The following is a 13158-nucleotide window of genomic DNA, read 5'->3' as shown; positions in this document are numbered from 1 at the left end:
TTGCAAACAAAACGTACACAAGAAAATAATAATAACCAGAGTACAGAAAACACACAAGCCACATAGAGAACATATTCCTTCATCGGCTATCCCCATTTTAACACCGGCGTTTCGAAGAGTTGGGCACGACGCATCGTTAAAATGGCTCTTCCCATGGACCGCAAATAAATTTGTATACACAAATTAAACCTGTGCCATGGAGGAATGTAGTGGCGGACAGAAAACAAGACAGGAAAACAAACGGAAAAGGCTATGCGGCCAGACGTGAAAAATTATGTGTATATGAACGCTGTGAGGCACGGACTGAAAGCGGGACGAAGTAATTTCCCGTGTTTGCTTGGCGATAGCCAGGGAAATATATATATACATATATATATATACATATATATATTTGTGTATGTATGTATATATATATATGTATGTATTTATATGCACATCTACATATATAAATATATATGTATGTATATATATGTCTCTATTTATATATATATGTATATATATATATATATATATATATATATATATATATATATATATATATATATATATATATATATATACGTATACATACATGTATATGTGTGTGTGTGTGTGTGTGTGTAAAAGGTTGAAGAGGAACACATGAGTATATATATATATATATATATATATATATATATATATATATATATATATATATATATATATATATATATATATATATATATATATATATATATATAAATATATGGAAAAAAGTCAACGTAGAAAATGCTAAAATACTTTTATAAAAAACATATCAGTACCGGTTTCGATCCTTGCGAAGTTTCCAACTATAAATATGGATCACAAATTCTGGAAAAGTTAAATTTTGGCAAATTTAAATGAAAAGACTTTTTAAAAACATCTTTGCATAGTATTCAAATACCAGAGGCATTTTCCTTGTTTCTGTCTGTCTCCATTTCTCTTAACTCTTGTGGGTTCGAGGTCGTTGTGAATTCTTGGCTAAGAAGAAGAAGAAGAAGAAGAAGAAGAAGAAGAAGAAGAAGAAGAAGAAGAAGAAGAAGAAGAAGAAGAAGAAGAAACGGGAGCGCTATGATAGTAGCAGAGTGACCTATTGTTGATGGGAGTAGTGATTTGAATTCTTGAGAAATCCCTTTTAAATATATTGTTTATAATATTTGCGAAGGTGTTATCCTAAACATCAGTAGTAGTAATAAAGTAAGGGAGGAGGTGGTAGAAATGAAGAAGAAGACGAAGAAGACGACGGAGAAGAAGATAGTGTGTTAGTATCTAGTCGAGTGAGCAGTAGTTAGGGTTGTTTTTATATAAATATATATTTTTTATATAATTCCTTGAGTATCTCTTTAGAGTTTATCATTTTTAATATTTGCGTGTGTGTTATTCTAAGGTCTTGGTGGATATGTCATTTGTTGTAGATGCGTTCAGAAGGGGTACAACCAAAATGTAAAGCTATGTGGGTGTAGTGAGTGAGACAATATTGTATGGAATTTCCCTATAAAAAATAATAGCAAACAATGAAATAATGGTGTTAGATAAGTGGGAGAAAAGATTGAGACAAGAATAAGGAACAAAATATTTACAATACAACAGTGGTACAAAGATAATATTCTGTGAGATGAGAGAGTCTGTAAAGCGCATAGAGTTGTTTGATTATATGAAAGGAAATGTAAAAACAGAAAACAGTAACATGAAAATGATGATGGAAGAAAAGTTAATAATGCAGCCAATGTAGAGAGAAGGGTAGAAATTTAATATACTTATTACAGTAAAATCAATTTCAATAAGACTTTAATATTACTATTTCTTTAATGTTATGTGAGAAGAAATTTAAAAGCAGCACAAGAAATCATATACATAAGTCAGTATGCGCATACACACACATACCCATCACTAAAACGGCACCCAATGATATATCAAAACTGTTGCTTTATGGGTGCGATAGCAAAAACATCGAAAGTATAAATCGTAGAAAAGGATGTTTCAACGTTTTGCAAAGGACAATCAATAGAAGAAAGTATAATTAAATTGCTGATAGATATGATAGTATTACTTTCTCAGGTCCAATACCATGAGTTTGATGTTAACATTCCTCTATCTGTCTTTCAAAAGAGAATTCGTAGATGTAGGTTGCCGATTTTTTTTTAACAAACTCCACACTATCTCCGATTTCCTGTGTAAATTTACGAATAGAATGTAGTGTCTTAAATTCCATTTTCTCAGCAATTTCAAAATCTAATAATTGTATAGAGTGTAAACAAATGGACAGTTCCAAGTACCAGTTTTACACAAAGAACATATGCAATGAATTTAAAACACAATGCACTTCACTATTTACATCTCTGAATATGGAAGTATAAAAGATTTGTGCCTTCACAAAAGAAGCAGATATTTCTATACGTTCTCGAGAAAACTAATTGTGATAAAATCAAATGACAGAGTTGCGTATCTTTTACGTCGTTCCTTTTTCATTCTCTTTATATTTTGATTCTCGATGTTATGATTTCATTCTATGCATGGTATATAGTTCAAAAGAGTAGTTGAAAGATTATGTGTCAATGTCCTTATAAAACTCATTCGGAAGTTTTACAGGAAAGCTCCGTAAACAATGCGGAAATACTCTAAATACGCGAGATTGCGTGGATTTCAATCATTCAGAGGCGAAATATAGAAATAATGGCATCCGTTGTGGCTTTAATATTTGTTGTTTACTATCATTTCTAAGGTTTCTAATTTGTGATACAGAAAATATTATTATATTAGTTACTATTTCAAAACTTGTCGTACACAGTGAAAATAATGGTAGTTTCATTTTTTATTACTACTACGAAGACGTCGACACAGAAATAATGATAAAGAGTAGTAGAAATATAACAATTATTAACAAAATTATTTGGTCCAGTTTCTTATAGGTTAATAAATGCTTTTTACAAGGCTTTGTAGCTGTTATTTTAATATTTTGTTCGTCTGAAATTTCTGAGACACCAACTCTATTTCTTTGTCCATTTGATTCTTGAGTAATTTCGGGAGCTGAATTGGTGTTGGCTCCAGTCTGGTTCGCATACAATTTACACACTATTATCGAGAAAACAGAAGAACATCCGCTGACAAGTGTCAGAATTAAGAGATACATTAGATATATGGAGGCGTCTTGAGAATTATTACCCAATATTTTTTCAGTTTCAGAAAGGAAAACGATATTTGTAAGAAAAACAGTGATTGCAACAGAAACTTTCTCTCCAGATTCAGGTGGCAGTAAATGGACAGAAAGGACCAATAATGTTAACATTATTGGAGGTATAATTTTAGTTATTGTTGCACTGCTAACTTTTCTCTTGCCGTAAATTATAAAACCAACTGCTACAATATTATCATTTTCAACGTCAGATTTTTCAAAATTAAAGTCCCATTGATTGGATGCAGATTGGAGTTTTACTTCGTAATCAAATTCCCCCACTGTTTCTTCCACATACATCTGATGCTCAAAGCAAACAGATATATCACATTCGTGTTCATCAAAAGGGTATTTTTCAACGTTAATCCTGCAGTAAGTTTCGAATATTTTGTCTATATATAAGTTAACGTCTCCGTTCCTATTTACTGTTACTTCCTTGTTATCATCAAAACTAAATTTACCTGTTACACTATTACATATTTGTATGTTAGGATACCATACATCACTTAATTTGACATTTATGTAACTTATATTATATTGTGAATCAGTCCATTTCAGATTAACGTCGTTCCATTCGAAGCCGAGTATAAGATTACTTGCGATGTCACCTTTTAGAATATCTAATTCTATAATTTTCTTTAGAGTAAGTGATACATTTGCGTATAGGATGTCATCATCGTATTCAACTGGTCTCTTTGTTTTATCGTACTTCTTTAATAACATATCTCGGAGTGCGCTTCTCTTGGACGAAATGCTTCCAATTAACGTAAAAATTAAGACAGCTATTAATTTCATGTTTCTTGATTAAATGAAAATATTCCCTTTTATTCTTGCGCTCAATTTCTGAAGTTTGACTATATATTACATAGTTAGATATATTTCATCTATATATACGAAACACATCAGGGAATTTGATGAGTAACTTCTTTTTTTTCTTCTTGTTATTATACTCGTTAGAGTATTTTAATAGACATGAGGTGTTCAAAACAATTGCTCCACAAATCTAAATAAGAACATTTAAATTGAAACAGTTCGAAATACCTTACGTTGCAGTCTATATTTTTAAATTCAAACGAAAATAGTTTTTTTTAATTCAGCATACCGTGCCCTATATACTGGTCTTCGTGTACATGTAGCCGTGTAGATCATCTCCGTATCAGTGTAGGTGTGAAGAGAAAAATGACGACTGTGAAACATTAACGCCCTTAAATACAAGTCTGCTAGTCATGCTAGCCTACGACTGTCGTTTTCTCATTTTTCTTGACACCTTTTCCTTCATTCTGTGTACATCTACTTATGTATTTGTATCAAGCCCAAACATGTCAAATGTTTTAAATTTCGCGTACATATTGGAAAACACTACAATCACTTGATGTAATAGAAGATTACACTTATCGATTAATGATTCATTACACGTAAAGTAAAATCTTATGCTTGTAATGTCAGTTTTTGTGTTATTATTGTCCATCGTTTCTTTTTAATGATATATCATGTACCGTTTAAAACACCGTCTCATATTGTTAAACGTGAATAGGCACGCCGATGTCTTCTCGTCATATATGGTTAGAAATAAGAATAATTACTCACTTTATTGATAAATATTTAATGCTATATATTGAACAGCAGAAGCTATCAGGGAGGCGTCGTTCATATCTTGTTTTCTTATTCCGTGTCGTGTTTGATCGCACTGCTAAAATATATATGAGTGATGCCTACGACTATACTCATGGGTTGGGTGACACGTTGTGAATGGGTTTATAGTGCATTTAAACAAAATAACACTGTGCATCTATCTATCTATCTATCTATCTATCTATCTATCTATCTATCTATCTATCTATCTATCTAATTATCTCTCTGCATTCCTGTCTGTATGTCAATCTATCTATCAATCTATTTATCTATCTATCTACTATTTATGGCATCATCATCATCATCATCATCATCATATTTACATGCCCACGGGCATATGGCATAGTGGTTAAGAGCGCGGGCTACTAACCACAATTCTCCGAGTTCAATTCCAGGCAGTGACTTCAATGATAATAGTAATAATATTAATAACATCGAAAAATGTCTTAGGAATGAGAACCCAGGTTTAAAATTTCCACAAGACACCTGATGAAGACTGGAGGGTATATTAGCCGAAACGTTGTGTTTACAACAAACAAGATGAGGACAAATATCCATTAATTGTAAGTAATGTAAATAATGTAGTATGTCTTATTCTTGAAGTTGGACCTTTCTAATGCAGCATTATAATACATATGTATGTGTCTTTTTGTCTGTGCTTGTACTCCAAATACTGCTTCACAAGCAGTGTTGGTGTGTTTACACCCCCGGAAATTAGCGGTTCGACAAAAGAATTGAATAGAAATGCTAGGCTTTAAAAAATATAAATAAGCCTGAAGGTCAATTTGTTCGACTAAAAGCTTTCAAGGCGGTTCCCCCAGTAAAAATGACTGAAAGAAGTAAAAGATTAAAAGAATAGAGTGGACATAATTTGACAATTATATATAGAAGATACCGAAAGATTATAGAGGTACTCTGACTGATTTAATGAATTGGTGTAAAGAGCAATGTTAGATGTTGTGCTATAATACGATTATACGCTAGGTACCGCATTAGAATTTCAATAAGCCTGCAATTCTACTCCAAATTTTACTATAATCTCGATTTGACGAGCACTTTTCAATTTAATTTTTTAGAGAGGATTTGTTCCGAATGCCGATTCTTTTATATATGTATGTATGAATGCATGTATATAAGTATAAATATTTTATATGTGTATGCATGCTAGCATACGTTTATGTGTTGAGTTTGTTTCCTCTAACTAGTGATTCGATAAAAATTCTTGGAAATATATAATACCGATATAAGTATGTATTATGTCGATAAGATTGATTAAAACTTGAGGGCATTGTTCCAACATTGCAACAATGTAAAATGACGGATGATGAGAAATAAAATAACAATGTTGATAGTATTATTTTGTCTGTTTTTATTCATAACGAACGATGTTTTTACATAATTTTTTAGATATTGTGAAGCTGTATAACACTGAATTCAATTACTCATAAGCAAAATATATTTAGTGTGTTGATAACTGGAATGTTTAACCGAGCAGTAAATATAATCATATCGTGATGTTGCAAAATAGGAGAAAATATTTTTTCTGTTTAAATTTGCATATCATGCAGCAACTAAATATAAAGTAATTATCTCACATACGTTTAAAAATATAATTATTGTTGAAGTAAAAATATTTTCAATCAATTTTATTTGGTGATTCATAAGGTAAAACAACTTCAGAAAACACGCACGCAATTAAGCAATGTAAGGCAATAACAATCGTTTTGCCGAAAACTGGATATGAAAATCAAAGTTATTTTCTAGTAATGATCAATTATGTATATTATTCTTTAATTTGAAACGTGTATAATATATGTATTTGTTCAATCACAGATATACATGAATTGATTTTAGGAAAAATGTATTAAGTAGCGCAAAAATAACCACAATTCTTATTGTAGTTCGGTAACAATGCAATATTGCTGAGCAGTTATATCAAATAATTGTTAAATAAATATATATACCTTAGCGGAAAAACATTCGCAAATGTAACAGTTCACTATTTTCTATTTTCCTGTTTATACATGTTGTGATTAACCGAACACATTTTGGTGAAGACTTGTTTTGCAACCAAATATAATCTTAGATGCAAGCATATTTGTAGTGGAGAGCTGTGTTTTTGTTGTAGTTTTTGTTGCTTCCCCTCCTGCTGTTTAACTGGAGATACACCATGTTTGAGAATAAATGTGATCAAAGAAAATTCGTACAAGCAGTGAGAAATATGATTTCCTTTTCGTGAGTATTATTTAATTCTACCAGCTCCTGAATGTATATACCACTGTTCATTTCAAGATAGTGTTTGACTTCACGGGAATGTTATTTCCATTAGGTATAGTAGATGCAAGTGCCCAAGATCTTTATAATTCAAAGATTGATAGTTTGTGTTATATACATTTTCTGTTTAGAATGAAATTAAGTTACGTGTTTACATTCAGTTGTAACGTAGTGTCGTCTTTTCAATAAGCAAAAATGCGACAGGCTTTTAGAATCGTTTGCACCCCGCATTAAATGCCTAGTGTCATTTCACCCGTCTTTATCCTTTCGATTGAAATTTGTCCGAAGCCAACTTTGCTTTTCAGTCCTTCGCGGTCAATGAAATAAGTGCTAGTTGAATGCTGAAAGCAATGTAATCGACTATCCTCCTCCAGAATTTCAGCCCTTAAGATTTCTATGTACACACACATATATATATATATATATATATATATATATATATATATATATATATATATATATATATATATATATATATATATATATACATATACTCATAAATGTACATATATACATATACCCATATATATATATATGCCCCTGTGTGTGTGTGTGCTCATGTGTATGCAAAACAGTAGAAATGTGCTTCAGTATGCACACCTTTTTTCACACTAGGTAAAAAGATTTCGTTATTTCTGGAAAATTAGTAGTTGTGTTAGTACGGAACCAAACGCAAATGTTATTGTTAATGATGTACATTGTGTATATTATCAAAAGATATCTAAATGCAGAAACACACGTGTTATTAAAATTGCTAACCGTGAAGAAAAATGTAATTTACAATGTCGGATCATTTTAGATGGACATGATGTCATCGAAACCGTCAGTGATTTGATACACGATGTTCATAATTACTCCACTTTGGTGAGAATCTGCTTTACTTGTCCTTCAGTATAATCGTAAATGACTTACGCTTTTCCCTGGATAATTTTTACGCTAGGTATTCTTTCAAAACATTACTTATTGTCTGAAATTAATGAGAAATGTGCAAAAAATGTCTTTTGCTTGTTATTTCTCAGAAGAGGCTAAAGCAATTATAATATAGAGTAGTAAGAATATAATAATTAGTAAGAAAAATATTTTATCAAGATTCTGGTGGGTTAGAAAATGTTTCTTAAAATAATTATTGAATTTTGTTTTTACGGTTAGCTCACTTGAAGATTCTAAAATCCCAACTTTATTCTTCGAAAAGCCTGAGTTTTGTGTTGTTTCTGGCGATGATTTTATGTTGGTACCTCTCGGTTGTGCATACAGTTTAGATATAACAACTGAGACGATAGTAGACACTCCGCTTACAAATGTCAGAATCAGGAGATATATTAGATATATAGATGCTTCACGAGACTTATTGCCCAATAATTTTTCAGTTTCAGAAAGGAATACAATATTTGCAAGGAACACGGTAATTGCAACAGAAACCTTTTCTCCAGATTCAGGTGGCAAAAAATGAACAGAGAGTATCAAGAATGTTAACATTACTGGGGGTATTATTTTTGTTATTGTGGCGCTAGTAACTTTTCTTTTGCTGTGAACTACAACGCCAGCTGCTTTGCTGGGCTTTCTTTTACGTTCTCTCATTTCAAACCTAAAATCCCAGTTACTGGATGTGGATTCTAACATCGAAAAATGATCAAATTCACTGATAGATGCTACCCAAAATACTTGATGATTCAAACAAACTAATAAATCACATTCGTGTTCATCAAATGGATATTTATTTACATTAATCCGACAATAAGTTTGGAAAACATTGTCTATATACAAGAAAACGGTTCCTTCATTAGTCAAAAAGATTTCTGTGTCCTCGTCAAGTTTGAATCTATCCATTACGCCGTTACACATTTGTATGGTAGGGTGCCATATATATTGTAGTGCAAGACTTATGTAACTTATATTGTTTACCGATTCGTCCCACGTAAGATTAATATCGTTCCATTGTAGTCCCAAAGTCAGATCACTTGTCAGTACACCATTCAATATGTCAAATTCAATAATGTCCAATATGACAAGTGTTACATTTACCAATACAATATCATTATCGTTATGAACAGGTCTGTTTGTTTTATCATAATTTCTTAATAATCTGTATTTTAAGGCATTCTTTTCCGAGGCATCGCTTCCAATTAACACAAAAACTAAGACAATTAGCAATTGCATTGTGATTAATTTATGGATTATTTATCCTATATTCTTTTTATGAATGCTTGACCTTTGAATAGATATCGTGATTTTGAAATATTTCCTCAAATTATGGATGTCAATAATATTCGATTAAGAATTTGAAATAATAGTGCTCATATATATATATAAATATATATATATATATATATATATATATATATATATATATATATATATATATATATATATATATATATAGATACAGTTGTATGAAAGGTTTTGGATAGAAATAAATCAAAATACCTCGTGATTTCTTTATGATGTGAGTATGAAATGCAATCACATTATTTAACTTGTTAGCATTTGATACCATTAAAGTTTTTGAGTATCATTTAGTCATCAGGCCTAAGACGTAATGTGATAGGAAGAAGTGATATTTTCTAAGTGTTTATCTTTTAAATTATAGTCTCTAATACAACCGAATTTAAAACACTAACTCTTTGTAAGTCATTCATCATCTTTCCACGTTTCTATCTTCTCTCTCGTTCTCATTGTGTGTGTCTCTCTATGTGCAAAGATATATAATGGAAACTACTGCTTAGAGCCACGTTATATAAGATATTTTCTAATTTCTCGATATTAATTAATACAAAATATGTATATGTCAGCGTATATTTAATTGTATATATATGTGTGTGTGTGTGTGTGTGTGTGTGTGTGTGTGCGTGTGTGTGTGTTTGTGTGTGTGTGTGTGTGTGAGTACGTGTGAATGTACAGACGTGTATATATATATATATATATATATATATATATATATAAACATATATATGCACACGTTTGTACATTCACACATACACACATACAGACACACACACACACACACACACACACATATATATATATATATATATATATATATATATATATATATATATATATATATATATAATTAAATTGGTAAATAATGAAATTAAGTGTTAGATTTCCCATAAGATTGACTCGGGTAAACACACTGGAATATACAATGCACAGGCTTCGAAACAAAGACTACAGTTAATTGTTGTAAATCAACAGTATACAATTGGAATAGATCGCTAGCGACAGAAAGGAGTTTGCCGCTAAAAAGATATTTCACAATCTCAAGGTTTCTTGTTCGGTGTGAAAGTGAAGCTTCAATTGTCTTGACTTAATCTTCCGGCTGACCGTAATTTGGGGTTTAGAATAATGAGTAAAATATGCAACACTTGATTGTATAAATCGGGAAATTCAGTATAAGTTTAAATAGTTAGATAGGTTTCAGCTAGAATTGGCCGACTCCATGATTAACGCAATGGTACGAGCCGGGGAAGACATTTTATCAAGTTTCATTTTACAGTCTTACTCAAAATGCCATAGAGCATTGGAGTAAAAATTGATTGTTTTCAGTGATATATCCCGCCGGAATTAGTTAACAGAATTCTCTTAGTAACCGTTTGAATCCTATGAGATCCTTTTCTTGCTTAATGTGGCATACTACGCTGTTAATTACAATAGGACCAGTTAAAGTAATTAGTTCTTAGTGTCGTGATATGACGCGAGAACATATTTTGTAGAGAACAGATGGCACCATGCCAATCCTGAAATGAATTATAAATTTGAATCTAATATTGTTGAAGGAATATTTCCATATCATACAAATGATATAACGCTCTCGCGTCATTGATGGGAATATAGCATGAGCCGCACCAGCCGATCCTAGTAATGAAAACCTGTTATATTTTATTTCATTAAGGATGAACATAGCCGTCGACAGTATTGACGATGAGAGCCGGTAAAGAAGGATACTTGCAGGAGCAGCTCTATATTGGAAAGTCATGAAAATTCCGGAAGGGTGAACTATGGCCTATATATTTGCTCATGTTGTGTGTCCTCTAGCTAAAGTTGTCACCAAAAGCCACTCCAAGGCTCCTGGTGGTGTTTGAATGCATGTCACTTGCACTCGATGGTCATGTAAGCGCTAATGTAAGCGTAGTGTTTTGGAATCGTCAGGGGATTTTTTATATATCAGTGTTTAATGATGTCACTGATGTCATTAATTAAAAAAAATACGAGGTGTTGATACAAAACAGCCTTTTGTGGGACACCGCTAATGACTCTTGATGAGATTGATTGATAGACATCGACCAACACATGCTAGGATCGGTTCAGAAGAAAAAAAAGAACTCAATTCACATTCATAGGTTCCCCAGACCCTGATGTCTGACAGGTTCTCTTACAGGATTCTGTGATCAAACTTGTCAAAGCCTTACTAAAATTACTATACAAGTAATTTATATTGGAAACTTCTGCCATAACCTCTAGAATGTAATCAAAGAGATGCAGGATTTGTGTGACTCAGATAATGCCTTTGAAACAGCACTATATGACAACCAGCACATGCTGGTAGGAATAAGAGGGTAATTTACATTGAGTTACTCAGGAACCCGCTACATTCTCAAATGATTTCATGATATGATAGGTAAAAGAAGTCGGTTAGAAATTAAATAAGAGCAAAACAGGGACAATCAACTGGGACATAGCCAGCGGCTATGTGTGTATACTTATATGTTTGTGTGTGTGCATATACGCATACCTGTTTGTGTATGCGTGTGCATATGTAGACATTTTGAACGCGGGTGCTGTGTGTCTGTTATTTTTTGTGAGAATATGGTTGTGCGTATAATTTTATATATTTCCATCGAACTTTTAAATCTTTTTTCTTTCTCCATTCCTTAGAGTTACTTCCCTTATATTTCACGGTTTTTCTTAGCGTCTGTTGTCATTAATAGCCGACGAGAGTGCATCGTAGCTCTTCGCTCCGTCATTCAAAACCCTGAGTACTGTAATGAAAACCGCTTAGTGTTTGCTCTAATTTATAACACACACACACATATATATATATATTTAGCAGAATTAACAGAGTGTCTATTGTAACGAGAATTTTGTGCGTCGTCACTTACTAAATATATTATTATTATTATTATTATTATTATTATTATTATTATTATTATTATTATTATTATTTTATGTTTGACTTTTGTTTTGCATTTGTACAAGTTGGATCCAAGTCTCACCCAGAGACCTCAAGAGACAACAAGTTAGAAGTTCATGTAGGTGTTATGCCTAGGGTACCATATATTTGGATTTGTACAGTTTTGTTCTAGTGAATGTTTAAGAAACCATAAGAAAATTATGCGTTTGCTTTAAAATTTGAGATCACATAGACAGTATTTTACGTAGGATATGGGCAGTTCCCATGAGCACTATCTTTTGAACTTCAGCCATTTTGGGGTTTCCTGGTATCTGAGCTAGGTAGTAATCAGCCCGTTTCGCTGTCATTATTGTTAATTGCTGTTGTTTACTTTTAATTTGCACGTTACTTACAATCACTTACCCAGGCTCATCCAGCGCAATACGGCAAGTGAAGGAAAGGAGATTTTACAGTATGACTGAAAGCTTGAGGAGGGCAAGTGACAGGGGATGTAGTGACATCTCTCCATGAAATACAGCACATATATCTAAATTGATATCAATTTTTTCAAAGTATGTTGGTATTTATCCTCAGAAAAATCTTCTGAATTTCTCGGAGATATGGTTCTCTTGGGATGTTTTGTAGATATGTCTGACATCCCTCTGCCAAGGTCCTTATATGTACTCAGTTTGTCAAATTCGTTTATACATATAACCGTTATGATGCGACTCTACTCTGTATTGTTTTCTTCCGCAATTCTTCTCAATTCCCCCTTTCTTCCCTTTCACTGTTTTCTACGTGTCTCTCTCTCCCCTCTTTCTCTCTTTCTGTCTCTCGATGCTCTCCCATGACCATCGTCCGTCTTTGTTTTCTTCACGTGACAATCTTTCTTTTCCAGCACGGACCTTCAAAGGACAGGACTTCTCTTTATTTCTTCTATCATTTCTCGCAGCATTCATCAGTTTCC

At 32.2% G+C, this 13158-nt stretch overlaps 2 protein-coding genes across 2 annotated transcripts; both read right to left on the bottom strand.

Moving 5' to 3' along the window:
* Nucleotides 1-1734: 1734 nt before the first annotated feature.
* On the bottom strand, nt 1735-4429 carry LOC106869990 (chemotactile receptor for terpenes 1). The gene has a single exon (XM_014915937.3). The coding sequence runs from the start codon at nt 3968-3970 to the stop codon at nt 2825-2827; it is 1146 nt and encodes a 381-aa protein (XP_014771423.2). The 5' UTR covers nt 3971-4429; the 3' UTR covers nt 1735-2824.
* A 3133-nt stretch (nt 4430-7562) lies between these two features.
* LOC106869989 (chemotactile receptor for terpenes 1-like) lies at nt 7563-9245 on the bottom strand. The gene has a single exon (XM_014915936.3). The coding sequence runs from the start codon at nt 9236-9238 to the stop codon at nt 8090-8092; it is 1149 nt and encodes a 382-aa protein (XP_014771422.2). The 5' UTR covers nt 9239-9245; the 3' UTR covers nt 7563-8089.
* Nucleotides 9246-13158: the final 3913 nt, after the last annotated feature.

This window comes from Octopus bimaculoides, chromosome 15 (genome assembly GCF_046866305.1).
Source record: "Octopus bimaculoides isolate indiv1 chromosome 15, ASM4686630v1, whole genome shotgun sequence".
NCBI lineage: Eukaryota > Metazoa > Mollusca > Cephalopoda > Octopoda > Octopodidae > Octopus > Octopus bimaculoides.
This window is presented reverse-complemented; position numbering and strand designations above follow the sequence as displayed.

What these genes read in the sequence shown, in the direction of transcription:
- LOC106869989 (XM_014915936.3), bottom strand. Translation starts at nt 9,238, where the DNA reads ATGCAATTGCTAATTGTCTTAGTTTTTGTGTTAATTGGAAGCGATGCC.
- LOC106869990 (XM_014915937.3), bottom strand. Translation starts at nt 3,970, where the DNA reads ATGAAATTAATAGCTGTCTTAATTTTTACGTTAATTGGAAGCATTTCG.